The sequence below is a fragment of the Triticum dicoccoides genome, chromosome 4B (assembly GCF_002162155.2).
Source record: "Triticum dicoccoides isolate Atlit2015 ecotype Zavitan chromosome 4B, WEW_v2.0, whole genome shotgun sequence".
Lineage (NCBI taxonomy): Eukaryota > Viridiplantae > Streptophyta > Magnoliopsida > Poales > Poaceae > Triticum > Triticum dicoccoides.
In genome coordinates this window covers 81,506,212-81,533,107 of record NC_041387.1, presented here as the reverse complement: position 1 = coordinate 81,533,107, position 26,896 = coordinate 81,506,212, and the positions used below count along the sequence as shown (strand labels likewise).

The following is a 26,896-nucleotide window of genomic DNA, read 5'->3' as shown; positions in this document are numbered from 1 at the left end:
GCCGGCGCCGCCAGCACCACGCCGCTTAGCGCTGTTCCCCCGCCTCCCGGAAGTCTCGCCACGGATCCGCCCCGCCGGCGGCCCGCCCAGGCCCAGATGGGGCCCGTAGGGCCCAGGTCTGGGCCGAGCGCCGCCGCCAGGACCCACCGCTGCACCACCCCGCCGCCAACGATGCCGCCGCCGTCCAGCCGCCCGCCCGCGCCGCGCCAGGGAACCCCGTCGCCACCCGGTCCATCGCTGCCTAGGAGCACCCCCCGGTGCAGCTCCGCCCCGCGCAGGAGAGCCACCGGGAGGGGAAGGTCAGGGGGCCGCCGCCACCAGCAACCCCGGGGCCAGGGCGACCGCGGGCGCCAGCGACGGCGGCAGGAGGAAGAGGAGAGGTGGGGACTGGAGGAGGGAGGCGGCGATGCACGACCGATCGCCCGCGGAGGCGACGCGGTCGAGAGAGCTCGAGGGGGCACCTCTTGCCCAAATCACACCCTTCTCCTTTGATATATTCAACGACAAACACACACTCAATGACGATTTGATAGTCAGCGAATGCAGAACAAACTCCACAACCAAATCGATTGCTAATCACTGTTGTATATAGTCTGTTGGTAAGCTAAAACCAGACTAGGCTTCTCCTGAATGGGTTTTGCAAACTGATACACACAACACATCGGCAACAAAAGTGTTGATATTGTATAGTACTCAGCACAAAAATATTCCCAAAGCGGAAAAAGAAGCATTCCGCATGTCACATATATCAAAATATTAAACGAAGTCTTGACAACACTTAAAATATTAACATCGCTTAATTAGCATTATTAAAAAAAGGATTTCCCCAGCTTTATATATAAAGCAACCATCACCGAACAAGGCGATACAAACACATCCCACACCTGATGTTTGCTTGGAGTTTGTTGGGATCGCTTAGCATTATTTCCGACATTGATGATATGACTGAAACCTACGCATTCAGAAGCAAGTACAAATATGAGAACATCGTCATTGCTTCCACTCACTTACACCGAACCTTACAAGCATTCAAAGTCAGTGGCCATGGAAGCTCACAAGGATAGGCCACGACACTTATGTCGGCATTCTTCTTGCACTTGTACTCCGCCACCTCCATGGTCTCAAGGTCGACCGAGAACATCCACGCCTTTGTTGCCGCGGCGACGACTACAGACCCCTTGTCGGCCGCAACAATCTCCAGGGCATCGCTACCACCTCCAAAGTACTCCTCTTTGTATCCTACTAGCCCACTTGTAGCCTCTGTCAACTGGATGCTCTTTTCAAGCACCGAGTTCTCCATATTATAAAACAGCGCCACAAAGATACGTAGAGTGCTGCCATGCAAGCAAACAACACGAATCTTGTCGTACTGACTGCTATGATCAACAAGACGGAAGACCGACCCTCGAGCGACGTCGGGCACACTGTAGACTTCGGTGTATCCATCAAAAAGCAGCAAGGCTCGATCATCATGTCTGATACCCCAATACGGAAAATGCGTCGTGCGTCCCAAAAAATAGAGAGACTCTGGGCCACGAAGATCAGGAGACGACTGTCCATGGTACTCCTTCTTAAGGTACCACCCTGGCGGACGGTTCAAGACCAATCTGCCACAATGAGTGTAGTAGTAGAACACGCAGACCCTCGCCCTGCCAATCTCCTCGCACACGCGGTCATGCCTTTGGTAAAGCAGGCAGACCACCTCGAACGTGGACCGGTTATAGCTCTTCTCCTCCCACGAGCCCACGTTGATCGCTCCGTGCCCGTAGAGGAAGGCGCCGAAGTAGCGCTCGTGCTTCATCTCCTCCATGCGCGGGATGAGCTGGTAGCGGCGCGTGGCCGGCTCGCAGAGCACCAGGTCGGGGAAGCAGCGCCGCATCCACCCCGTCTTCCTCTTGGCGAGGAGCAGGACGGATCGGGAGCTGTCCAGGAGCTCCCACTGCCCGCCACCGCCGGGGAGAAAGTCGAGGGAGAAGTGGCGGCGGTCCACGGCGGCCACCGCCAGCGGCGAAGGAGTGAAGATGGGGCCGCGGGCCGGCGCGTCGCGGTTGTTGCGGTAGCTGCCTAGGACAAGGGGGTGTAGTAGTCGTCGACGGGGGATGATGACCTGAACGACGATTCGGCGCCACCGCCTGCACGTGGCGGCGGCGCGGACGAACCAGAGGGGCCAGCCGAGGCGCTCGAAGATGAGCCTGAGGAGCTTGTCGGGGACGTGGTGCACGGTCGTCGTCGTCGGAGCCACCGGCGCCGGCCGTGAGTTCTTGTTGGGCGCCATGCTTGGGATCGAGTTTTTTAAGATGTACGAGTTGATCAATCGGCAGAGATTCCGACGAGGCCGATTGGTGCTCCAATTATGTAGGAGTATCTGATCTGATTGGAGTTTGACCAGGTTTATTTATGGGCGTCCGTTCATGGATCCGGTCTTGACGCGCGCGCGGGGGACAGGCGTATGTGCTTTGAGATTCGTATATGCGCACGCGTGGATCTTTCAGAGCCTGTCTTCTTTTTCTTTTGTTGAGATTCATCTTTCAGAGTCGGTCTAGTAGTTGTTGATGAAAGGAAAGCCTATTCCCGCAAAAAAAAAATATGAATGGAAGCCTTGGCCTGCAGGATTATGTTTCCTTACCGTACATTGCACAATCTTTCAGCGCCTTGTTTGCCGGACACGTGCGATACAGAAGACAGAAAGGGAGGGAGAGGATAGGGTCGCAGGCGCGGCTGGTGTCGGCGGGCAGGACGGCCGGCCGGAATTTGTTGAGGATCGCCTGGCCGGTTTAGGAAGGTGAGAGACAGCTCCATCGATCGGCCGGAATTTGTTGCTTGGGTCCTGTTTAGCTAGGTCGTTTTGATCCTTGCATGCACGCTGTATCATCCTGTTGCTTCTGGTGTTTTACACTTGAATACGTACACACACTTGTGATATCATCTCGTCAGCATATAGTATCTGTGGATGCGCTGGTTTTTGACCAGTTGAACTAATCATCATCTTGCATTGACAGATTTTCTGAACGTAATCTCAAGTCGCAACCATGGCCTTACAGTGCTACACCCCTCTGGTGAAGCCCCAACTGGCCCAAGTCTACATCACCCCTTCCCTTAACACGATACAGATTCCAGGTTTGCCTCGCACGAATATGCTCCTTCCATGAGTAACCGATGGTCATTTTCTGATTGATCGAGAGTTCGACACACTGGATGTTGCTAGCTCCTTTCATGCCAGCTCTGTCCAAATTTTAGTGTACGTTCGAGGAGTAGCATAATTTAGGGATTTTAAGTGTTAGAACTTCTTGTAATATCATCATATAGCACGTGTGAAAGCAACTGTGGATGCACCGGTTTATGACTAGTTGATCTAATTATCTTGCATTGACAGGTTCTCTGAATATACACGAAATAATGGCCTTACAGAGTCAGTGCTACGCCCCTCTGCTCAAGCCTAAACTGGCCCAAGTCTCGGCCAGCCCTTCCCTAAGCGCGATACAGATTGCAGGTTTAACTTTTTTTTTTGTGCCACCATTTCAAATCAATGTATGTTTGAGTAGTAGCGAATTTTAGGGATCGTTTTTTTTTTCGTGTCATTGTTTCAAATGGAAATTTAAACCTCTTAATAATGGTAACTGTTGTTTACTTGAAACTATGTGTACGCTTAGGTGAACAAAGTTGAGCTATAAATTTGCCATGTTTCAGAATACTATATGGTTTACTACGTTGTCCCGGCAGTCTTTCTTCCTCAAAAGGAAGAAAAAATTCCAGGATTCTGCACAAATTATTTTGGTGTCTAGATGTGATCTGATCATCGGAATGCATGAACTGTACTGAACTCTTCCAAGGACACATCTGAATGTTGCTTATCCTGATCTAATTATCTGCAACCCACAGGTTATGGAGCTGCACTCGCAGTGGTGGCAGGAACGACCTTGCTCGGGCCACCTTCTCTTCGATCACCCCACATAACCAGGAGGCGTCCCTCCGTGGTTTCGATGGCTCACCGCCACAATGCTAAGATGCCAGGCCTACGAGTAGCACACGCTCCCGCGGTTACTCCTGGCCTCGGCTTCAGCTCAACAGAGCAAGGTTTGAGGATGTCATCGTCGAGAGGGAAAAAGGATGATCGTTTCGTCACCAGAGCAATGCTTGAGGGTTTCACTGAGCACGCGTTAGATGTCATGGCCGTCGCACAAGAGGAGACACGGCTTTTTTTAGGCCAGCACAACCTTGCAAATGTAGCACGTATCGTCGCACACACCATTGTTATAGTTGCTGTGGGCTATGCGCTTGATGAGGTAAATAAAGTGCATTTAGATTTTAGAGTCATACTTATGTATGTCTAGCTGTGAGTTCATGCTTCATTTGTGTCGTAAAAATTTGTCTTGCATCATAGATCTTCCGCAGGATTTTTCAAGCCACGCGTGGTCAAGCCGTTGGTGCTCGTGTTGTGGCAGGAAGCAGTGAAGCTAAGATGCCGACACTCGAGCAGTATGGGACGAATCTTACAAAATTAGCACAGGAGGTACTATAAACTAGATTGAATATGCATTGCAAATTAATTTCAACAGAAAATAAGAATGTTGAAAGAGAAGGCATGCCATTTTAATACAGGGGAAGCTAGCACCTGTTGTCGGAAGGGAAAAGGAGATCGAGAGCGTCACACAAATCTTGGGCAAAATGAAGAAGAAGAATCCCTGTCTGATTGGAGAGCCCGGTGTTGGGAAAACGGTGATAGTCGAAGGGCTTGCGCTACGTATCACTGCCGGGGATGTTCCTGAAACAATTCAAGGGAAAACGGTTCGTGTGCTCGCTCCGATGACATCTCTTCTCTTTTGGCTAAAATTTTGACCTGTCTCGTACTTAAAATGTTCTGAACTTGAATTTCTGTAGTTTTAGCAGTCCTGCACGTTTTGTGTGAGATGAAGACTTAGTTAGCTGCTCTTGTCATAAATATGAACTATCATGGCAGGTTATCAGCCTTGACATGGGGCTCCTAGTTGCCGGTACCAAATACCGTGGAGAGTTCGAAGAAAGGCTGAAGAACTTGATGGAAGAACTCAAACAGAATGGCGAGGTAATACTGTTCCTCGATGAAGTTCACACCCTGGTAGGAGCAGGAGCAGCAGAAGGTGCTATCGACGCGGCCAACATTCTGAAGCCAGCACTGGCAAGAGGTGAAATTCAGGTACACCCAAAAATGTTCTACTCCATAGTTGGTCAATTGGTCATGCCGACATCGTCGCTGATGAAAAATTGCTCGCTGTAACTTTGGTTGTCAGTGTATCGGAGCCACCACATTCGACGAATACGCCAAGCACATTGAGAAAGACCCTGCGCTGGAGAGGCGGTTCCAGCCTGTGAAAGTTCTAGAGCCCACGGTTGATGAAGCCATAGGAATTCTCAGAGGGCTCCAGGAGGGGTACGAGGACCACCACAAACTCCGATATACCGACGAGGCGCTGATCGCCGCTGCTCGGCTCTCGCAGAGATACATCAGGTTTCTGACTCTACCTGTGTTGCTCTCTCTGATGGTTTCAGTATATTTCCGTTCCGTTTGGTCTTTTTTGAACACTGCCTTCTGTTTGCAGTAACCGTTTCCTCCCGGATAAAGCCATCGACTTGATTGATGAAGCGGGATCTCAAGTCAGGATACGTCATGGCAAGGTAAACATTTTCTCTCATATGAATATATGATGCACCTAAATGTAATCCTGCACGCAGTTTAGTTTTCATGATCCGAGAATCTGAATTTCAAACTATACTGACACTGACAGGTACCTGAGGAAGTCAAGGATCTCTGCAAGAAGCGCGAGGAAATCATCAAACGGAGGGACGACGCCGTCCGTTGCCAGAATTTCGAGCTGGTAATCGCCTTCTCTTCCGATCAATCAATCAATCAGCCAAAAGAGCTTATTTCTTGTTATATGATTCCACATTTCGTTTACAATTTCCATTATGATGATATATGATTACAGGCAAAAGAGCTTCACATGGAAGAGCTGGAGCTCACGTCCCAGATCACGTCTGCCGTGCCGATGGTCACCGAGGCGGACATCCAGCGCGTCGTCTCCTCGTCGACCGGCATCCCCGTGGAGAGGGTCTCCGCGGACGAGTCGGCCGGGCTGCTAACGATGGAGGAGACCCTGCACCGGCGCGTCGTCGGCCAGGACGAGGCCGTGAAGGCCGTGAGCCGCGCCATGCGCCGCTCGCGCGCCGGCCTTCGCGACCCCAGCCGGCCGATCGCCAGCTTCGTGTTCGCCGGCCCGACGGGCGTGGGCAAGACGGAGGTCGTCAAGGCGCTCGCCGCGTGCAACTACGGCTCGGAGGAGGCCATGGTCCGGCTGGACATGAGCGAGTTCAGCGAGCGGCACGCGGTGGCGAAGCTGGTCGGGGCGTCCCCGGGCTACGTCGGGTACGAGGAGGGCGGGCAGCTGACGGAGGCGGTGCGCCGGCGGCCGTACGCGGTGGTGCTGTTCGACGAGGTCGAGAAGGCGCACAGGGACGTGTACAACATGCTGCTGCAGGTGCTGGAGGACGGCAGGCTGACGGACGGCAAGGGGAGGACGGTGGACTTCCGGAACACCATCATCATCATGACGTCTAACGCCGGCAGCGGCGGCGACGGGGAGATGACGGGCGTGATGGTCGAGAAGGGGATGAAGGAGAAGCACGGGTTCCCGCCGGAGTTCCTGAACCGGCTCGACGAGGTGATCGTGTTCCGGGAGCTCACCAAGCCGGAGATGAAGGAGATCGCCTCCAAGATGCTGGAGGAGGTCGTCCGCCGGATGAGGGAGAAGGGGATGGAGCTGCGGGTGACGGAGAGGTTCAAGGAGCTGGTGGCCGAGGAAGGCTACGACCGCAGCTACGGCGCGCGGCCGCTGCGGAGGGCCATCACCAGGCTGCTGGAGGACAAGCTCGTGGACATGATGCTCGCCGGGGAGGCCAAGGAAGGGGATTCGCTGACTCTAGATGCTGACGCCGAAGGGAACGTGGTCGTCCACAACCGACGGGCTGGCTGACCAGTGTGTTTCCACTATTGCTATCAACAATTGTCAATGTCTTTCTTTTGTGACCGGCCTTTGGTTGAATGATGCGGGGATGCCTGTGTGGCTGAATATTTTGTGATGCTTCCATAGTCACGGGTTTTTTAGGGGAAAAGCCATTTTTATTGATCAAATTCCACAGACAGTGGGATACAAACTGGATCATGCGGCTGGCCAAGCCATACATGACGCCTCTAAACTAAAGTATTAGCAAACTTTGCTAAACTATGAGCTTCGCAATTCACAGCTCACCCTTCAAAAGTGAAGTTACATGAAAAAAAGTTGATCTAGATCTGATTTCGCTTATGATTTCATGGGTAGATTCGAACAAGTTGATCCGGGTCTTTTTTGAAACACCAACTACACGTCGCGCACATATATACTAAAGACCAAGAGTTACAAAGGTTCAAGCTTGCGAGGTAGCTTGCAGCTCAAAGGAGGGTGGGCCAACATGCAAAAAAGCTCATGGGCTGTTGTTTTAAGGCCCGGGAGTAGACGGATAATGTGTAAAACTTCATGGGTTGGACAGGTCACGGCCCATTCGGCCTTGCTGAAGCTCCGCAGAGGTGAGAATGACACCTCACTATCAACAAAAACTTCGCCTTCGGTTGTTGAGGGGCTCGCTGGCCATGCCTGGTTAGGTGATGTTCATGGAGCCCTCGGTTTAGCTGTGCTTGTGAAATACGTATAGCTTTGGTGCCCCCTCCACCGTGTGAAACTATCCACTACTCTCGACCGCCTCTCTTGGAGATTGACGTGTGATGGATGCTGCTCGATCAGTTCCTGCTACCGAGTGTTGTTCAGCGGCTCCACCACTTTCCTGCATTGACCTTGACATGAAAACTTGGGCACCCTTCCCGGGTGGTTCTTCATTACATGCTGGACCTTGGCGATATTGGCACGACACGGTCTGCCGCACAATGATTATTGCGCCCTCTGCGACCAAGCGTCGGAGACCATGCAACACCTCATTGGGCGCCGCCTGATGACGAGGATTTTCTCCTCTCATGGGCCTCAATCACCTATGCATCGCCTACCGGCCATCGGAAAGGCCTCGCGTCACTGGTGAACCTCATGGGTACTCACGATAAAGGACTGTCTTAACCAGCATACATTATCGTGTTGGTTTTTAGGAATTGCTATATGTGTGCTCCGAAGGACTTCCATAAAAAAAACGTTTGCATTTGCCATTGCCCCCTAACGAACGTTCGCTGAATAGCATATAACCGATTAAAAAAAACTGATGTCCGCGGTGCAGTGGTGTCCGTCTCAAAGTCTCTGGCCCACAACTGGCCGCGGGTCCCCTTCCATGGAAGCGCGCCACCCTCGGCGGAACTCTCCCTCTCGTAGGCAACTGGGTACCTGATTCTGATTGTGGTGCGGTGGACGTGATCTCTTTCTGTACTTGTGTGTTTCTAATCAGCCCAGCCCTAATCGATCCCCCTGGCCATTGTTCCAGGATCGGAGTCCCTCTGGTACGTGAACAACAGATCGATTTAATCCCATCAATCCATGATTCCATGCATGGCCCCGTTACGTTCTTCTTCCTGTCCGTGATGAAGATCGATCCCGCGGATCACGCCGTTAATTTTCTTACCAAGATTCCAAATCCTGTTCTTGGCTGCGAAACAATGCCGATGATCGTCAATTTTCTGTCTGTTAACCTTGGTCTTCTTCTTCCGCAGGTCGCCGGAAGCTACCTATCTATCTAGAAATCTGCCGCCGCCATGGAGAGTGCCTTGCTGAGGCCACCCGCTCTGGGACTGGGATCGCCCGCCGGGCTTGGAGGCGGCACGGCCAGCTGGAGGTCCCGGAGCGCCACGAGGCCTCCCTCCGTCGTCCCGGCGCTTCCGAAGCCGGCACGCTGGCGCCCCGTCAAGATGTCAGCGATCGCCGGCCACCGGCGAGAACGAGATTTACACACCCATCCGGTCACGCTCACGCCCGCGTCGGTGTTCGTCGGCGGCGGCGGCTTCGGACCATCGTCGTTGTCGTCGCGCGGATCGTCGTCGAGGGGCCGGCGTCGCCTCGTCGCCAGGGCCATGTTCGAGAGCTTCACCGAGAAGGCCATCAGGGTGATCATGCTGGCGCAGGAGGAGTCGCGGCGCCTCGGGCATCACACGGTCGGCAGCGAGCAGATCCTCCTGGGCCTCGTCGGCGAGGGCACCGGCATCGCCGCCAAGGTGCTCAGGTCCGCGGGGCTGAACCTCAAGGACGCCCGCGCCGAGGTGGAGAAGGTCCTCGGGAGGGGCCCTGGCCTCATCCCCATCGAGATCCCCTTCACCGCGTCCGCCAAGAAGGTGATCGAGTCCTCAACTGAGGAATCGCGCCAGCTAGGTATGTTATGCCCCGTTGCAAGTTCATCCAAAGAAGATGTTCTTGCGGTCGTCTTAGGTTATCTTTTTTTTATTAGTGAAGTTCTTCTCTTGATTTAATGATGATGCACAGCAATTTATCAGCACAAACAATTTTGTTACGAACTTATTTGTTTCGTCCACACATGGTTTTTCATCTGCAGTAAATTCCACCAAAATTGCAGATATGTTTCAGTAGGCGTAAGAATATTTGTATTTGGGTCAAAAATTGTAGGCGTAAGAAGATGGCTCTTGCTTGCGGTCGTCTTCGGTTATCCTTTTGTTATTTAGTAAAGTTCTTCTCTTGATCTAATGCTGATGCACAGCAATTTATCAGCACAAACAATTTTATTCGGGGCTGTTTTGTTTTGTCCACACATATGGTTCTCATTTTCAGTGTAATTTCAACAAAATTGCAGATATGTTTCGGTAGACATAAGAATATTTGTATTGCGTTCCAAATTTGCATCGCCGTGGAAATATTTCAGTGAACGTTAATTTCAGCAGAATTTAAACAGAACTCAAAATTTCATCCAAATTTGGTTGTATTTCAGTCAAAGTCAAGGGAGAATTTTTGTCATTCAGCCAAACTGAACCAAAATAACAATGTTGGTGATTTCAGCGATGATCGACATCGAGAATATGAATCATGGCCAGACATTCCATAGATGCAAAGTACAGTATGGTTAACCGTATTCTCTCATGATAGAATATCATTGGCGCATTATTAAGAATCAGGAATACTTATTTAGTTCTCTTATTATCATTGTTCTTTGTTGCTATTGTTGCTACTGCACATTATATATTTTCTTTAAGAACTTAGACAACCGGTTATTTTTCTCGCACTAAATCGCCTTAAAACTGTCCAGGGCATAACTACATTGGAACGGAACACTTGCTTCTTGGGTTGATCCGTGAGGAAGATGGTGCGGCAGCCATTGTACTTAAGAACTTTCAGGCTGATCTCGGCGACATTCGCAATGAGGTAGATTTACACTGAGAACTGTTAACCAAACGGTCAGTTTTTTTTACTTCCATTCTCAGTTGGCAAACTCACAGCTATGAGTTATGTGTTGCTTCTTTTAGGTTATCAAAATGATCACTGACATGTCTGAAGATCAAACTGTCGGTGCCGGCGTTGGGGGAGGAAGCAGTGGGGCCAAGATGCCTACACTCGAGGAGTATGGGACTAATCTAACAAAATTAGCACAGGAGGTACTGAACTAGGCCCATCATGTCATAATAATAGCAGTAGTTCAGAATGCAAGGAAATAGAGTAAATAACTTGTGAATCTTGATATTTTCTGTAGGGGAAGCTCGATCCCGTCGTCGGAAGGAACAAGCAGATCGAGCGCGTGCTGCAGATTTTGGGGAGACGAACAAAGAACAATCCCTGCCTAATTGGAGAACCCGGTGTTGGAAAGACGGCTATCGCGGAAGGCCTTGCGCAGCGCATTGCCACCGGGGATGTGCCTGAAACAGTTGAAGGGAAAACGGTTTGTGTTCATCACATCTCTTGTGTTAAATATGCTATATGATATTGGCTCTGTGTACCTTTCCTTTTAGCTCTATATATGTCTGGTACACAAAGCGAAGTCAGATATGAGGCATGATCATCATTGGCCATGTTTTCTTTTGTTTGAGCCGTCCTGGATTTTGTTTGACATCACTAGGTGAGATGAATAATGGATCTTCTTCTTGTAACCTGTCATGGTAGGTTATCACCCTTGACATGGGACTTCTTGTTGCCGGGACCAAATACCGTGGAGAGTTCGAAGAAAGGTTGAAGAAACTGATGGAAGAGATCAAGCAGAATGGAGACATAATACTTTTCCTTGATGAAGTCCACACTCTGGTGGGAGCAGGAGCAGCAGAAGGTGCTATTGACGCTGCTAACATTCTGAAGCCAGCACTGGCGAGAGGCGAACTTCAGGTACAGATATGTACACTTTTCATGCAGTGACTAGTATAGTCTGATTCAAGGAAAATGTGATAACTCATAAATCAAACATTTTTGTTAGTGTCTTGGGGCCACTACAATCGACGAATACAGGAAGCACATTGAGAAAGACCCTGCGCTGGAGAGGCGCTTCCAACCAGTGAAAGTTCCGGAGCCCACAGTTGATGAGACCATAGGAATCCTCAAGGGGCTCCGGGAGCGATACGAGATCCACCACAAACTCCGATATAGCGACGAAGCGCTGATCGCCGCTGCCCAGCTCTCATACCAATACATCAGGTTTGTGAATTCCAAGAGCGCTTGTACCATCACATACTGAGTAGTTGGTCAGATCTGCTTGCAAACTTCAGTGTTGGATAGGAGTAGTTCCCAGCATACAACGAAGTTTCCTGACAGACTATTTTGTTTGCAGTGATCGTTTCCTCCCAGACAAAGCAATCGACCTGGTTGATGAGGCAGGATCTCTTGTCAGGCTACGCCATGCCAAGGTAAAACAAGATGTTCTTGAATGATGATGCGCCTAAACATTTTTCCAAGTTGTTGCGTCTACAAGATCTGAATCTGAATTTTGGGCTATGATGACAGCTACCTGACGAAGCTAAAGATCTCGACAAGAAGCTCAAGGAAATCACCAGACAGAAGAACGACGCCATCCGCTCCCAGGAATTCGAGATGGTAATCTTTTCGACTATGATTCAACAAGAGTCAACCTGAAATGCACATCTTATAGGAGAACGTTAATTCTCTGAATGATGTAGGCCGGAGAGCTTCGCAGGGAAGAGCTTGAGCTCAAGACCCAGATCATGTCGCTGGTGGACAAGAGCAAGGAGGTGAGCAAGGCGGAGATGGAGTCGGGAGCATCGGCTGGCCCGATGGTGACGGAGGCGGACATCCAGCGCATCGTCGCGTCGTGGACCAGCGTCCCCGTGGAGAAGGTCTCCGTGGACGAGTCCAGCCGGCTCCTCAAGATGGAGGAGACCCTGCACGGGCGCGTCATCGGCCAGGACGAGGCCGTCAGGGCCATAGGCCGCGCCATCCGCCGCGCGCGCGTCGGGCTCAGGAACCCCAACCGGCCCGTGGCCAGCTTCATATTCGCCGGCCCGACGGGCGTGGGCAAGTCGGAGCTGGCCAAGGCGCTGGCAACCAGCTATTACGGCTCGGAGGAGGCCATGGTCCGGCTGGACATGAGCGAGTTCATGGAGCGGCACACGGTGGCCAAGCTCATTGGCTCCCCTCCCGGCTACGTTGGGTATACGGAGGGCGGGCAGCTGACGGAGGCTGTCCGGCGGCGGCCCTACACCGTGGTCCTCCTAGACGAGATCGAGAAGGCGCACCCGGACGTGTTCAACCTGATGCTGCAGATCATGGAGGACGGCCGGCTCACAGACAGCAGGGGGCGGACGGTGGACTTCAAGAACACGCTCATCATCATGACCTCCAACGTCGGCAGCAGCGTGATCGAGAAGGGCGGGAAGCAGCTGGGCTTCGACCACAACGACGGTGAGGCCCGCAGCAGCTACGGCAGGATCAAGAGCCTGGTGGACGAGGAGATGAAGCAGTACTTCCGGCCAGAGTTCCTGAACCGGCTCGACGAGATGATCGTGTTCCGGCAGCTCACCAAGATGGAGGTCAAGGAGATCGCCGTCATCATGCTTGCGGAGGTGACCGGCCGGATGAAGGCCAAGGGGATCGAGCTGATGGTGACAGAGAACTTCAAGGATCTGGTCGTGGAGGAAGGCTACGACCCCAGCTACGGCGCCCGACCGCTGAGAAGGGCCATCATGAGGCTGCTCGAGGACAAGCTCGCGGACAAGATGCTCGCCGAGGATGTCAAGGAGGGAGACTATGTGATCATCGATGCCGACCCGATGGGTAACATCGCCGTCCTTAGCAGGCACAGCGACTCGCCGGAGGACCAGCCGCTGGCGTTTCCTGCCTAGCTAGTACAGTTTAATCAAGCAGTTCATTTTTTGTTTTTATATATTTTGTACTATAGGGGATAAAGCAGATGCATAGTTAAGTTTCAGATGCCGGCCATGTTTACCATTTTGGTAAGCGGTGAATGAAAGAGAGATCTCCTGATTACTGATGCTCGGCAAACACTGGCCATTTGGCAAGCAATACAAGACAATGGGATCAAACTTCGATGATTTTCCTTCGATCACCGGAAAATCATATTGCAACTTGACAGGGTCGATAATATATTACTTCTATACAAAATGATGATACTACTATAGTTCTCCAATGGCACTGCCAAAGGAGGCTATCCAAACAATATAGGCCAACCAAAAGAACCCAGGAAAGTACCTGTACTATATACCTTCCATACCACCACATCAGTAGCTCACGCATGTTAAGAAGGTACAGAGGGCAACCCGCCGATTAGGTTGGACCTAGACCTCGCCTCTTTTGCTTCGGATTGGGACTTGACGCTTCCTTAAAAGCTGATGGGCAAATGGTGTTTATGCCACAGCTGCCGCATTTGGGCCTCAGCGGAGTACAGATTGTCTGACCAAATCCGACCTACATGAGATTTTCAGTTCCAACGTAAGACAAGCATTTCTGGGAACTACGAAGGTATAATCCAAACTTGTTCTGCTCGATCCCCACCAAAAAAAGAAGAGCCTGTAGTTACTTGGAAATAGGAAAGAAAACATTCCCTGTAACCAAAGTTGAACCAATTCAGTGGAGCATTACCAGTAGCGGGTTTATCGGCTCCCACTCATCCTTGGGCAGCCACTTCTCAAGAGACATCCTTGTCTGTTCTGGTGTAGTAGTTTTCTGTGAAAAAATAAATAAAAAACCAATGGTAAATATAACTTGTTTCCAAGCAGAAAGAGTAGACAATACGAACTTAACAAACAACCTGCTTTGTTCCTTCTCGGAAAACCCATCCAAGACGGTTGGAAATGCGATGCACATGAGTGTCCACACAGATTCCTTGAGTATTCTTCCATGCGATGCTCATCACCTGTTTCGTGAAAATAGCTATGAAGAAACTTAAGTTTAAATTCCAACTATGGATTATATGATTAGTAGATAAATTACCAGATGAGCCATTTTAGGGCCAACTCCTTTCAGAGCAAGCAGATCAGTCAAAGTATCTGGAATATCTCCTCCAAATCGCTCAAGGCAAATTCTGGAAGCTTCTTTTATGAATTGGGCCTTCCTCTGATAGAATCCAACCTGATTAAATTATGCACAGTACTGTATAAATAGTTGACCTCAATAGCTTAACGTAAGCGGTGCAAAGATGACAGTAGAAGCTAACAAAACCGTTAAGGCGCTTGCCTCCGACTAGCTAATTTAGCAACAATTGCAATTACCCACACGAGATGGTAACAAAGTCTAAAGCAGGGTTATACGGGTCTAGTCTGTTATCTATTGGCATTATGCCAATGATGTGACAATAAAAGTAGATGATCAAATTCTATTTTCATGTTCATAGCTTCAGATACTAATAAAGTAACAGTTACCGTTTAAACTAAATCAGGAAGGTGCCATTACTTTTGATCCTAATTAAGCAAAAGGCTGGCAACTTACAGGTTTGATAAGATTTGCCAGTGTGGCCTCATCTGTTCTGACGATAGCATCAGGGTCAAGTAAACCGTTCTCACCGAGACGCTCCACAGCAGCTGATAACAATTCAGTCCAAAATACAATCAGCATTCGTCTGAAAGAGAAACGCTACTAAGTACAGTTACAGCTAGGGAAAATAATTAAGTAGAGTCAGACTTTTTCATGACAAGATTACCTCAATTCAGTGGAATATGTAGTCATGTAAATATTGTAATTTATTTTGGTTCTTTAATAGAAAATATACCGTAGGGGGCTCCCCTACTGTTCAGTGGTTAAAAAATCAATTCAGTGGACAAACAACTTGAAAATCCACCTCAAGTTCGGAAATCTGAACCGCCATTCACTAATCTATATTAACACCATATAAAAGATTCCTACTAAATTCAAATTCATATTGCAGTAAAAAAAACAAATTTGTATAGAATAATAAAAGAGCTCACAGGTGTAAGCAACTAAGCATGCTCAAATCTTCCACAGGGCCCCTCTTCATCCAACAGTATAGCACATTTATTAATGGACCATAATGGTTAGATCCATGCAAGTATTTTATACCAACAAGGGATGAGCAAACCAGACAAACAATACAATCATTGTTTTCTGTTAATTGCTTACAAACTCATGTTTCTAACAATTGTCAAAACAGGGTGAAATTACATGTTTCTGGAAAGATGGGGAGAGGATAAGAGACTAGTGTGTATTCCAGCAATGCTTTGGACTTGCTGTTGAACATCTATGTAAGAACGCCGTCACATTTGAACGATTTTCAGCAGAACATGGATTAGTACCAGCTTCAGCATTCACAGGCCATCACTAATAAGCATGAAATGATAAGTTGAGTCAAGTTCCACAATGTACTATACTCCGAGCAGTAATTGCAAGAGAATTAAGTCTCAGATGCATATGCTGAGGTCATAATTTCACAGCCGTGGAAACTGAACTGAGTGATTTGAACTGTCGAGCGTTTTCAACAATCGATTCTAAGTGAACCACTGATTCAGTTACTTTCAGTTCCATACAAAATTGGAAGATACATATAGTAATAACCAATTGCCAAAAAAAAAATCCTAAGGCATACCATGCGTAACTTCATCTTTTGTCTGGCTTGACATCATTGTTGATATAAGAACTGCAAACCTTCTTTCCTGCACAGGAAGAAATGTAGCTTATGGTTTGTTAACTAATGAGGATCAATAGTGTTGCATAGCATCATTCGATGCAACTGGAGCCAGTGGAAAACAAATATTAGATCCACCTAAAAAAATAGCAGATCAATGTGCAAAACTTTGTTTACAACAAATATGCAGTAATACGGTATCAACCGAAAATTAGTGGATCAATAGGCCCAAATCCATGGCCAATCTGCAATCCATTAGCCATGAACCCATGTACAGACTGCATTTTCTGCCTAGCTAGTAAACATTTCAAATGGTAACATAGCACAAGAAAATTAGGGGAATTTGCAAATTACATAAAACCCACACTCTCCCTATGTATGACATATTAAGCCAAAGAGGATCACATCCTCGTGTACTGTTCATAGTAAATGGACTTTGTAAACTACAATTTTGAATCTGAACAACTCTCTGACGAATACCTTGGGTGGAAGAAGAGAACCAGCCTTTTCACAGCCCTTTGTATCTACGGGGGCCTGGCCAGATAACCTAATGTTTTTAATACCTGCAAGAACTGCTTCCCAATTTTCTGGAGCTGCAACTACACACATTACTATGTTAGCTTCTTGATCAGCAAATGGACATGAGGATCAACACATTTACATGTAGGAGCAAAAACTCTTAATAGAGTAGTCAAAATATCTGGTTTTGACACAATTGCTTCGCATGGTGCAACATTTAACTATTCAAGTGGTACTGGTACGTATGTAATGATCTGAAGTCAGGAAAAGTGGACCGAATGTATTCAAGAGCCTAAGTTGAAAGAATTTGAACTCCGTGAAAAATTAGGCATCCCAATAAAGATGTCTGCGGGAATCAAAAGGCCAGAATGTACGAGCAACATGTATGGTTAAATTGATCCCACAAAAGAATGTAAGCACTACATGGACAAAATTATGTAATTCACTATCAAAAATTGAGGAAATATTGTGGATACTGATTATATAGGTTTGACTTGATATCAGGTTATGTTTGAAGCAGAAGCTGCGTCTGTCTATTTTAAAGATCATCATTTTGGTAACATGGGCCATCTGGAACACTAGAAATGATTTATTTCTAAAGGTCTTCAGCCAAATCTATGCAGATGCAGGAATAGATTTAAGGAGGAAATGAGATTGCTTATTCACACAGCTAAAAGGAAAGCATACTCAGGGCTGCGACCTTGGGTTGAGGCATTCATCTGACTTGGTGCATTCTAGTAAAGGGCTCTGCCTTGTGTTAGTTTTATTTTATTTTATGTTTCCTGTACATCCTTCTAAACTTAAAATATAAATACATGCAGGAAGGAAATCTACTGTCTTCCTCAAAAAAAAATCAGGTTGCAAGAACAGAAATCATCTATAGTAAGAATAACAGCGACATCATCTCAAAAAAAAGAATAACATCAATATAATTTGGACAAATATGACATAATTTATCTTTCCTGTTAATCTTCTGACGTCTAATTACCTTCCACTTTCACAACAGATGAAACTCTGATCTTTTTCTCCAACCTGACTGAAGACGTGAAAGGGTAAGCTTTTCATAGGACATAAGGGCAAAATTTACACCTACAGTAAAATGACACATGCAGATTTACAACAAGATTAACCATATGCAGGAAACCCAAAAGGGGGATTACTGCACAGAATAATGATAACAAGCCACGCTTGACGAAACAAATGCAAACATGCAACAATTGACTCTTAACATTCATAATAGTCCTCAATTTAAGCACATGGTACATGTGGAGCAATTGATTGACGAACAATGATTATGGATCAAACCATTTAGATGAAACATCGAAACTTACCATTTAGATTTAACACTGATGTTTTTGCCTCGGTCTTTACATATCGAAAATCATCGATGTCAAGAACAGCACCAACCTGCATATGTGTAATATTTTCTTCAGCGGGACCTGAATTGGACCAAAAAACCAATAGTAGAAAAGGAAGCACTGCTAAACTGAGAGCACGAATGCACTGAAAGGGTTAAAGTGCAGCTGTACAATTACATCTCAGCATAACCGAATAGTCAAGCGCACAGTAATTTAAACCAAGTCCAGGAAGAAGAATTAGTGATGCACAATGCTTCATTTTTAATAGGAAGAGAAACATTATTATAGTTAGTCAGCATATACCTGCTTCTTAGGATGCTCCTCCTTTACTTCAAGCACCCGGTTCAGCCTTTTCCTCTCCACAGAATTCATTTCAGATTTGGAGTAGTCAAAAGAAACACTGGGTTCACACTTCACTTCCTTTACACCTGAAAAGGCACCAGTCATGCTTTAGACAAAACAAGTACTCCCTCCGTTCCTAAATATAAGTCTTTGTAGAGATTTCACTATAAACTACATACGGATGTATATAGATGCATTTTAAGTGTGGATCCGTTCATTTTGCTCCGTATGTAGTCCACCTAGTGAAATCTCTACAAAGAGTCAAAGACTTACATTTAGGAACGGAGGGAGTAATAGTAAACACACTATGAAAACAAGAATGCGGAATTTAACAGTCATAGATATGACTGAATGGAAAGTATCGAGTCGTAGCTGAAGTGAACCGATGCGTAACAAAATTTTGGTCATCTTATTTATGAAAGGAAAAAAGAAAATATTTTGGATCGTATTTATGTCTTGAAATTAGAAGGTTCAGGCAACATGAACATACAGAAATAAGTGAGATAACTCATCTAAAAAATGTTTTCCTTAAGGGGGTTACTGCACAGAATAATGTACAAGCCACGCTTGAAGAAACAAACACAAACATGCAACAACTGACTCTTAACATTCATAATAGTCCTTGAGCAATGCCAAAATATAAGCGCATGGTACATGTAGAGCAATTTATTGACGAACTATGATAGAATTTAGCATTCATAATAGTCCTTAAGCAATGCAAAATAAAAGCACATGGTACATGTAGAGCAATTGATTGACGAACTATGATTATCGATCAAACCATTTAGAGGAAACATCAAAACTTACCTGGTGAACTGTTCTTATTTGATGATGCTGATACCCTCTTTGCAGTTACTGACGTTTCTGCCTCAGTCTTTACATATCGAAAATCTTCAATGTCAGGAACAATACTAACCTGCATATGTGTAAATATTTTTCTTCAGTGGGACATGAATTGGACCAAAAACCAATAGTAGAAAAGGAAGCACTGCTAAACTGACAGCACGAACGCACAAATGCACTGAAAGGGTTAAACTGCAGTTGTGCAATTACAATCTCAGAATAATTGAACACTCAAGCGGACAGTAATTTAAACCAAGAATTTGAGAAATCCAGAAAGAAATCGAAAGATGCACAATGCTTCCTTTTTAATATGAAGAAAAACGTTATTATAGTTAGTCAGCAGATACCTGCTTCTTAGGAAGCTCCTCCTTTACTTCAAGCACCCGGTTCAGCCTTTTCCTCTTGACAGAATTCATTTCAGACTTGGAGTAGTCAAAAGAAACACCGGGTTCAAACTTCACTTCCCTTACAGCTGAAAATGCATCAATTCATGCTTTACAGAAAACGAATAATGATACCAAAGAAACTTCGGAATTAAGACATGTAGATTTTAACAGTCGTAGATATGACTAAGAATGGAAAGCACTGAGTCGTGGTTGAAGTGAATTGGTGCGTAGTTAGGCTGAAAAAATGTTAGTGATCATACTTGAGCTTTTCTTCTTATCAATAAGAAGATAAATGACAAGCAAACTTCTTGCATTTTATGGAAGGAAAAAATAATCAATTTTGGATCGCGTTTATGCGTTGAAATTAAAGCTTCAGCCTTGAGGCAACATGGACATACATAAACAAGTGAGACAACACATCGGAAAAATTGTTTTCCTTACATTCAACAAACAAGCACATGATAGCTAAAAGACTATGATGCATAAGAACAAGCTTTTAGTGATAAGAAAATAAAATGGTACCCGGGTGGGGTTGCTTCCATCTTTTCTAGCATTTCCAGAAAAAGCCATGCCAGGGGAGAAAGGACTGAAACTTTGCGACTTTGCAAACATATTTTACACAAATTAAAAGCGTATGGCATCTTTTTAACATATTTTGGATCGTATTTATGTCTTCAAATTAAAAGGTTCAGGCAACATGAAAATACAGAATTAACTCATCTACGCAATGTCTTCCTTACATTCTTTTTTAAGGAACCTTACATTCAACAAACAAGCACATGATTACTAAAAGTGTATGACCCACGGGAATATCACCGAATCTTCAAGAGAGCACACTGATTTCACATAATTTGTCAAGCGAAATAAACAATTCCGGCCGCTAAGCTTTTAGTGATAAAAAAAATGTTTTGGGCGGGTGGGGTCGCTTCCAACTTTAGTACTAGCATTTCAAGAAATAACCAACTGAATGTACAAGTATTTCCATAATACTAGCAGCAAATGGGGTATGGAAATACACAGGCACAAAACTGAATTTAAAAGGGGGGAAAGGAGGCGAACTTTGAACTGGGTTGAGCTCCGGGCGGGATGCGCGGATGAGCCTGGAGGCGGGGCGCGAGCTGGACATGGAGGAGATCGACGAGAAGAGGCCAATGCGGTGCGGGAGGAGATGGAATTGGAAGCGCATGGGCGGCTGGTGCGCGCCACTGCGTTAGGGTTTTATGAGCAACGGGAGGGAGGGACAGGGGTCGTGTTCCAACTTTTCCCCTGTCTTGGTCTTGGTGGGTGGGGTCTTCCCCTGCGGGCTGCGGCGAGTGGCGCTCCACGGCGATGCGTGGCTTCCTTTTTGCGGCGGCCAGGTTTGTCTCGTGGGATACTGCATCGCCTCTCGTAATCGCTTGTTTGTTGGCCTTCGACTGGAATCCTATCGTGTTAAGTGATTAAACTAATTACAAATAATAAAGTGTTACTCCCATGTATCTAGACGAATCTAAGACAAGAATTTTGGGACGGAGGGAGTACATCAAAGGTGGACAGTGGTATCCCAAGCCCACTAAGATTCAAGTCCTATTGCTTGCATTTATTCTGAATTTATTTCAGAATTTCCGGCGATACATTTTCAGTGGTAGGAGACGTGACTTCGTAAAATCTAAAGAGGATATGTCGGCTCAGTCTCTTCAAGGTGTTCATAAGGATAGGGTGTGCGTGGGTGCGTTCATAGGGATGAGCGTAGCCTATTCCGTCTAAAGTCGGACGGCCTCGTCCCCTCAAAGCGTATCCACACACTCAAGAAGGATCCGGCAGCGCCCACAGTCGTCGGGCACGTCCTCGTCCACCTTGAAGGTGGAGTGCTCCCCTTGGACGAGGAGGGACAGAGGCCGCCCCTGCTCATCGTTGTGACGGGCGATGAGTTCACCACGCAAATGGAGAAGGTGATGTGGCGGTCCCTGGCCGGCCGAGGTATGGCAGTCATCCCATCCTTGCAACCGCGACATCCACGGATGCATCCGCGTTAAGGAGGAGGTGTCGTCCCCTCCGCTCAATCGCGACGTCCAGATCGAACGCCACATGAAGGAGGAGCCACTGTTGTTGCCAGCGGGGCAACCAATGGTGGTGGTCGGCCCTCCCCGTCGTCGTCTAAGACACCCCCGCACCTCTACTACTACCTCGAGGGCGTGGGTCCGCCTCCTCATCCAAAGTCGTGGCCAAGGCGTGCATGAAGCGTTCGTGAAGAACTAGGTGGCGTTGGCACGGTGCTTGCGGAGGCTTGGGCCATCGACCGGTCCAAGACCACCGATTAGACGGACGCCCGTCAATGACGCCGACTCAATGACCAGCTCGTAAAAGGTGGGTCCGACGGAGTCCGCCCGTGCCTCTTCATCCGAGTCGCCGAAGACAAGTGATGCAAAGGAGTGAAGGATGCGACAGAGCATCTGCACCACGAGCGCACGACGGTGGCCGGGTAAGGATGCTTCAACGCCAATAACGACGGGGATGTCGGTGGCCATGCTTAGGAAGTCACCTTCAGGTACCTGGCCTAGTTTAGTTAGCTTTTAGTTTGAACTTGTTAAATTCTGTTTGGTTGTAAATATAGTTGTTTGTGCTTGTTTCAATGGGTTGGAAATTGCACAGGTTTCACTAGTCAAATCAAAGACCTAAAATTAGTGACCGGGTCCGTTGGGAGTAGTGGAAGATTTTTAGAACCAACCACAATACATTATATTTTTAGTTAGACAACCACAATAATACATTGTCTCTAGATATTGTATATCTATAAAATGATGATGCATTTCAACGTTGTGGTATGATTGTTATGATTCCAACATTGGGGTGCTTGGTTGCTTAACCATCTGATTAATTTCATCTCTACCTGTCTGCCTGATGTGCAAAATCCGACGATAATAAAGAACTAAGAGAAGTGATTCCAGTACAGCTAGCCCACAAAAAATGTAACCACATCTGCAAACAGGGATTATGATGACCAGCATTCCAACCACATTTGCAAATCGATCCCCATAAACATGATCAATGAATTTATTAAAAGTGCACTACTAGAAAGATCAACTATGCGCTTGATCTAAGGAGAGCCTACCATGCAAAACCACAGCAATCCACACGACAGGCAGAAAACAAACACTCAGCAGCATTCACTCCTGGTCCAGGTCAAAGGCAACGGTTTCTTCTGTGACATCAACCAGCTCCTCCGCCTCAATCTCCTTGTATTCCGCCTCTTCTTCCTTGTCGCTGTCCTCCCCGCCCCTAAGCTGCATCCTGAATGCTCGCTCATCCTCGTGCAGTTGCTTCCACTTGGCGACCCATGCTTCCCACACCTCTTGAAGCCGCATCCGTCTCTTGCGCTCCTCCTCGTCCAAAAGGTGGTGCACGTCCTGATCCTCTTGTTCGTACTTCTTGCTGTACCGCTTGAGGTTCTTTGAGATGTCCTCCTCCTTCTCGGGAGTAAGCAGCGACGGAGGCCTTGGGCGCCATTGGAACTGTACCATCCATCATGCAAAGGGCAAAGCATTACTACAGAGGGATTCAAACAACAAACGAGGGATGGATGGAAGCTCTACCTGATAGAAGTGATCCTTTAAAACCTTGTAAATATGCTTGCCATTGAAGGACCAGATTTGGAAACCATTTTCCATCTCATGAACCGAGGTAACTGCAGTTGCGAGATATCTGAACAAGCAAGTTCCAAAACCATCTTAGTTCATCCGTGGTAAACCAAACAGATTTTGGCTCTACTGAATTACAAGGGAATCATAGTAAATGAAACACACTATTATTACTATTGGTTAATTTCAACTACTAAGTCCATGCAATTTGAGGGTGAGTGTTGTTTTAACAGGTGAAGACAATTAAAAATTTCAACTGAGCATCTACGTTCGAGTGTTCAGGGTGTGATAATTCCTGTAACCTATTCAGTACTCCCTCCGTCCGGAAATACTTGTCATCAAAATGAATAAAAGGGGATGTATCTAGATGTATTTTAGTTCTAGATACATCCCTTTTTGTCCATTTTGATGACAAGTATTTTCGGACGGAGGGAGTATATGCTTATTATATTGCTTTAACATTTGCTTTGTAAATATCACCAGATAGCGACGAGAAGAAATTTTTCAATTAAGTGATAGGCTCACCTTCCAGTAGGATCCCACATGATGTCAGTCGCCATAAAATGTTCTCCTGTCGCCAGGGTCTCAAGATCATCAACGTTGAAGAACTCCAGCTGGCCATTGAAACCCCTCAGCCCTGCCAGAACAATGAAACGCCCAGCAGGAGACCAGAACAATGCATTGGCTTGCTTGCCCTTGAGTGTGGTGAGCTTGGACACACGACTAACATTATTGTTGACTGCTTTCATGGTGTAGAAACTTATATCGGGCTTAGGCCCATCACCATGAATAACAGCAAAGCGGTGACCTTTAGGCTCCCATGCAAAGGCAATTATCTTGTCATTCTTGTTGTCCAATTCAAAGACCTCAATTGGGATGTCTCGTTCCTTGATTCTGAACAGCTCAAACCCAGTGTAAATGCTCTTCTTTGTTTTTGTGTACCTGTCTACCTGGACAGCCAGATATTCTCCATTGTTTTGCCAGTACATTTTGCAGTCGCTCACACTGAAAAGGTTTTTCTGCCGAATCTCCTCTTTGCCCGGAATTTGCACAAGACTCACCTTTCAACACAGAACACATATTTTAGCATTCGATGCTAACTGAATAAACATCTTAAAAGAGGTAGCAGTAGCAATTTGTACTTACCCTGGCAGGCTGATTTCCACCACCCAATTCAGGCACAAAGAGTGATATGATAGGATCAGTGGGAGACCAACTGAAGTCAACCACATTTTCTACCTTCAAGGACTTCTTATCAATAAGAGCGAATGTCTCAGTATCATAGACAGATATAACATTCTTTCCTAGCCTAGCAAAATACTTATCATCTCTTCCACCACCCCACCTTCAAAAAAAACACATAAATAAAAACATCCTAAGCATCAAGCCATGACAACCTAATAAGATGTGCATTCACTTCAAAGCACAGAAGTAGTGGGTTCACCTGAAGATAGGCCATGAAATACCAGACACACCCATATTTCCACCAGTAGTGAAATCATCAGCACTTCCCTTGAACTCCCGCCTTACTTTTCCAGTCCGTACATCAAAGATATTTAGTACAACCCTCTACAAGTATAACATTTGCAAGTCAGATAGGAGACAAGATATGAACAGAAAGAAGTCTTGTAACATTCACTTACATGTGTGTCTATGGGGTTGCTGGGCTCATGGCTGCTGTAAGTGATCAAATATTTCTCACCGGGAGAGAAATCGATGAGTTTCAACTGTGACAGGTAGCTGTCAGCTAAAAGGACATTGTGTATTGCATATATTTACTGTTAGCACAAACCAGTACCTGTGGATGAAGAAAGCGCATTAGACGAACAAACTTATCATCACCACCCCACACCTGCGCGCCCTGCCTATGCACGGTCGCCAAGTGTGTTCCAAGAGGGGACCATTGAATATAGCTATCCGTCCAGTACTGTCAAAGAAGAAGATACAGGATATTTATGAAAATTAGTTCTTATAGGATATATGATAGGCCTCCATGACCTTTAGTTTCCATTTTCCAAAAAAATTAAAAGCAAAAGGTAAATAAGAAAATGAAGTACCTGCTTTTGGTACACAAGCTCAGGCGTTGCCCGTCTAGCGTCATTCCAGTACACTTCCGTGAAAGTACCAGCACGGATCACAAACTGATCTCTGGCCTTATCATCACTTAGCCACTTCAGAAGATTTTCCTGCAACACATACACATATAACATTCAAGTTACATAAAACCTCTAGTAATGTAAAGAAACAAACAAGTGTGTGTATGGTGGTGGGGGGTAGAGAATACGCACTCCAGGAGTGTATGGCTTGATTTCAGCAGGCGCCCACTCATCAGGAACTTTCATGTACTTCTCAAAGTCATCAAACATATTAACAGAAAATATGTGAGATTTGTCCAGTTTGTAGCCACATGTTTTTTCCATAGCAAACTCAGCTTCCTGGCACATTGTCAAATAATCCTCTTTCAATCAACAAAGAGGGTCATGAATAATTCCAGTAACAGAATGCAAAATAATTTATGAAAGCAAAAGTGGAGTTAAATTTGGATGGGCACTTAATTAAATTTGGTCATAACAGTAGAACACTATAACAGACTAGCAATAATCCAGTAAAACTAAAAGTACAAAGTCTTGCTTCGAACAATCGTCTTTCTAAAGAAAAATCCCAACAATTACACAGTAGAACAAACTCTACCAAACAAAGGTGTTTCCATGCATGTTTGCACTCTGCTGATTATCTTCTTCAGATCCACGTACAAAAGTTAAGCAGGATAGTGAGTTCAAATGGAATAGGGATGACCTTTTTCATCGTAGGAATGCACATGACTTACAAAGGTAACAGAATCAAGCCATTGCCTCATTCCATCATGCAGATATGTATGTATAAATAAACCTAACTTACAAGAAGCAACATACCTGTGGAGTATTGAACTCAATGAAGCAGTAGCCCTGGGTCTTCTTCGTCTCTGGGTCTGTAGGCATCCAAAGCCCACCTTCCTTGATCACACCAAGCTGACCATATATCTTGCGCAAAACATTCTCCAGCTTCTCGTACTTCTCCGGGGGGACAACCGGCAGATTGTCCACCACAATAATGTTTGCAAAACCTATCTCGAGCTCTGGAATGTCTTCATTCTGAAGTAAATCCTCGTCGTCGCTGCAAATCATGATTGAATTGCGACATGAATAACAAAATCAACAGATACGCGACTCCTACCTACTTTGACCGCTTGTAGGAAGGAGGTGGCGGGGCTGGGAAGGGAAGATGATGGATGATACCTGAGGATATTGAAGTCCTCGCCGGGCGGGAGGGTGATGGAGTCGACGTCGACGGAGTCGAGGTCGATCCCCAGCTCCCGCGCGCGCGCATCTATGGCTTCCATCGAGATTGCTAACGCCATCTTCCACGGAGTTTGGGGGCACCCGCAGGTGAGCGGCGGAGCACAGGCGAGGGCGCGGGGGGCGCGGAGCGCAGGCGAGGTCGAGGGCGAGGGAGCGGCGGAGCGCAGGCAAGGTCGAGGGCGAGGGAGCGGCGGAGCGTAGGCGAGAGGTGGCGGAGGCGCTGCAGAGCTCTAGGGTTCAGGATTCGGGGGATGGATTCGGCCGGGGGTTCGGGGCACTGCTATGTGAGGAGAGCCGGCCCAGTAGCACGCGTGACCGGCACGTCACGTGCCGTCGTGGGCCGTGTCGTGCCAGCCACGTTTTAAGCGTGGGTCGGCCCGTGCCGGCCCAGATGGCCAGGTCCGTTCGGGAGTGCTCCACGGCCGCTAACCCCCGGGGCTATCGATTCGCTCGAT

General features: G+C 46.9%; 4 protein-coding genes across 7 annotated transcripts; 2 read left to right on the top strand and 2 right to left on the bottom strand.

Annotated features, from left to right (window-relative positions):
* Positions 1-3,980: 3,980 nt before the first annotated feature.
* Positions 3,981-7,007, top strand: LOC119292532 (chaperone protein ClpC3, chloroplastic-like). The gene is made up of 8 exons (XM_037571342.1): positions 3,981-4,283; positions 4,382-4,510; positions 4,600-4,785; positions 4,958-5,173; positions 5,268-5,485; positions 5,577-5,652; positions 5,763-5,852; positions 5,964-7,007. The coding sequence occupies exons 1-8, from the start codon at positions 3,981-3,983 to the stop codon at positions 7,005-7,007; spliced, it is 2,262 nt and encodes a 753-aa protein (XP_037427239.1).
* Positions 7,008-8,911: 1,904 nt separating this feature from the next.
* LOC119295149 (chaperone protein ClpC1, chloroplastic-like) lies at positions 8,912-13,371 on the top strand. Its single transcript, XM_037573486.1, has 9 exons — positions 8,912-9,368; positions 10,255-10,370; positions 10,472-10,600; positions 10,696-10,881; positions 11,103-11,318; positions 11,407-11,624; positions 11,758-11,833; positions 11,931-12,020; positions 12,104-13,371. The coding sequence occupies exons 1-9, from the start codon at positions 8,912-8,914 to the stop codon at positions 13,283-13,285; spliced, it is 2,670 nt and encodes an 889-aa protein (XP_037429383.1). The 3' UTR covers positions 13,286-13,371.
* Positions 13,372-13,478: 107 nt separating this feature from the next.
* Positions 13,479-20,803, bottom strand: LOC119295150 (endonuclease III homolog 1, chloroplastic-like). 4 transcript variants are annotated; one of them, XM_037573489.1, is made up of 13 exons: positions 20,546-20,803; positions 19,448-19,572; positions 19,065-19,173; positions 18,219-18,343; positions 17,889-17,964; positions 17,546-17,593; positions 16,519-16,631; positions 16,000-16,066; positions 14,889-14,980; positions 14,394-14,531; positions 14,212-14,316; positions 14,043-14,126; positions 13,479-13,868 (listed from the first exon to the last, which is right to left on the bottom strand). In XM_037573489.1, the coding sequence occupies exons 1-13, from the start codon at positions 20,670-20,672 to the stop codon at positions 13,728-13,730; spliced, it is 1,350 nt and encodes a 449-aa protein (XP_037429386.1). In that variant the 5' UTR covers positions 20,673-20,803; the 3' UTR covers positions 13,479-13,727. The 4 variants fall into 4 exon arrangements, with proteins under 4 accessions (XP_037429386.1, XP_037429384.1, XP_037429387.1 ...); XM_037573487.1 differs by having other exon boundaries at positions 16,519-16,637; positions 20,546-20,802; XM_037573490.1 differs by lacking the exons at positions 17,889-17,964; positions 18,219-18,343 and having other exon boundaries at positions 16,519-16,637; positions 20,546-20,802.
* A 1,623-nt stretch (positions 20,804-22,426) lies between these two features.
* LOC119295148 (eukaryotic translation initiation factor 3 subunit B-like) lies at positions 22,427-26,688 on the bottom strand. The gene is made up of 11 exons (XM_037573485.1): positions 26,379-26,688; positions 26,016-26,256; positions 25,392-25,538; positions 25,161-25,289; positions 24,902-25,030; positions 24,747-24,830; positions 24,548-24,672; positions 24,250-24,448; positions 23,629-24,164; positions 23,059-23,167; positions 22,427-22,977 (listed from the first exon to the last, which is right to left on the bottom strand). The coding sequence occupies exons 1-11, from the start codon at positions 26,498-26,500 to the stop codon at positions 22,633-22,635; spliced, it is 2,166 nt and encodes a 721-aa protein (XP_037429382.1). The 5' UTR covers positions 26,501-26,688; the 3' UTR covers positions 22,427-22,632.
* Between the last annotated feature and the right edge of the window lie 208 nt (positions 26,689-26,896).

Bases quoted from the DNA above. Each gene is read 5' to 3' on its own strand.
- LOC119292532 (XM_037571342.1), top strand. From the start codon at position 3,981: ATGGCTCACCGCCACAATGCTAAGATGCCAGGCCTACGAGTAGCACAC. The intron at 4,786-4,957 runs GTTCGTGTGCTC...CTATCATGGCAG, and splicing joins AAACAATTCAAGGGAAAACG to GTTATCAGCCTTGACATGGG. The intron at 5,486-5,576 runs GTTTCTGACTCT...TTCTGTTTGCAG, and splicing joins CTCTCGCAGAGATACATCAG to TAACCGTTTCCTCCCGGATA.
- LOC119295149 (XM_037573486.1), top strand. From the start codon at position 8,912: ATGTCAGCGATCGCCGGCCACCGGCGAGAACGAGATTTACACACCCAT. The intron at 10,371-10,471 runs GTAGATTTACAC...TGCTTCTTTTAG, and splicing joins TCGGCGACATTCGCAATGAG to GTTATCAAAATGATCACTGA. The intron at 11,625-11,757 runs GTTTGTGAATTC...TTTTGTTTGCAG, and splicing joins CTCTCATACCAATACATCAG to TGATCGTTTCCTCCCAGACA.
- LOC119295150 (XM_037573487.1), bottom strand. From the start codon at position 20,672: ATGCGCTTCCAATTCCATCTCCTCCCGCACCGCATTGGCCTCTTCTCG. The intron at 17,965-18,218 runs GTATATGCTGAC...ACACATATGCAG, and splicing joins AGGAGCATCCTAAGAAGCAG to GTTGGTGCTGTTCTTGACAT. The intron at 14,317-14,393 runs GTAATTTATCTA...TTCACGAAACAG, and splicing joins GCCCTAAAATGGCTCATCTG to GTGATGAGCATCGCATGGAA.
- LOC119295148 (XM_037573485.1), bottom strand. From the start codon at position 26,500: ATGGCGTTAGCAATCTCGATGGAAGCCATAGATGCGCGCGCGCGGGAG. The intron at 24,673-24,746 runs GTAAGTGAATGT...TTATACTTGTAG, and splicing joins GCAACCCCATAGACACACAT to AGGGTTGTACTAAATATCTT. The intron at 23,168-23,628 runs GTGAGCCTATCA...TTGCTTGTTCAG, and splicing joins ATGTGGGATCCTACTGGAAG to ATATCTCGCAACTGCAGTTA.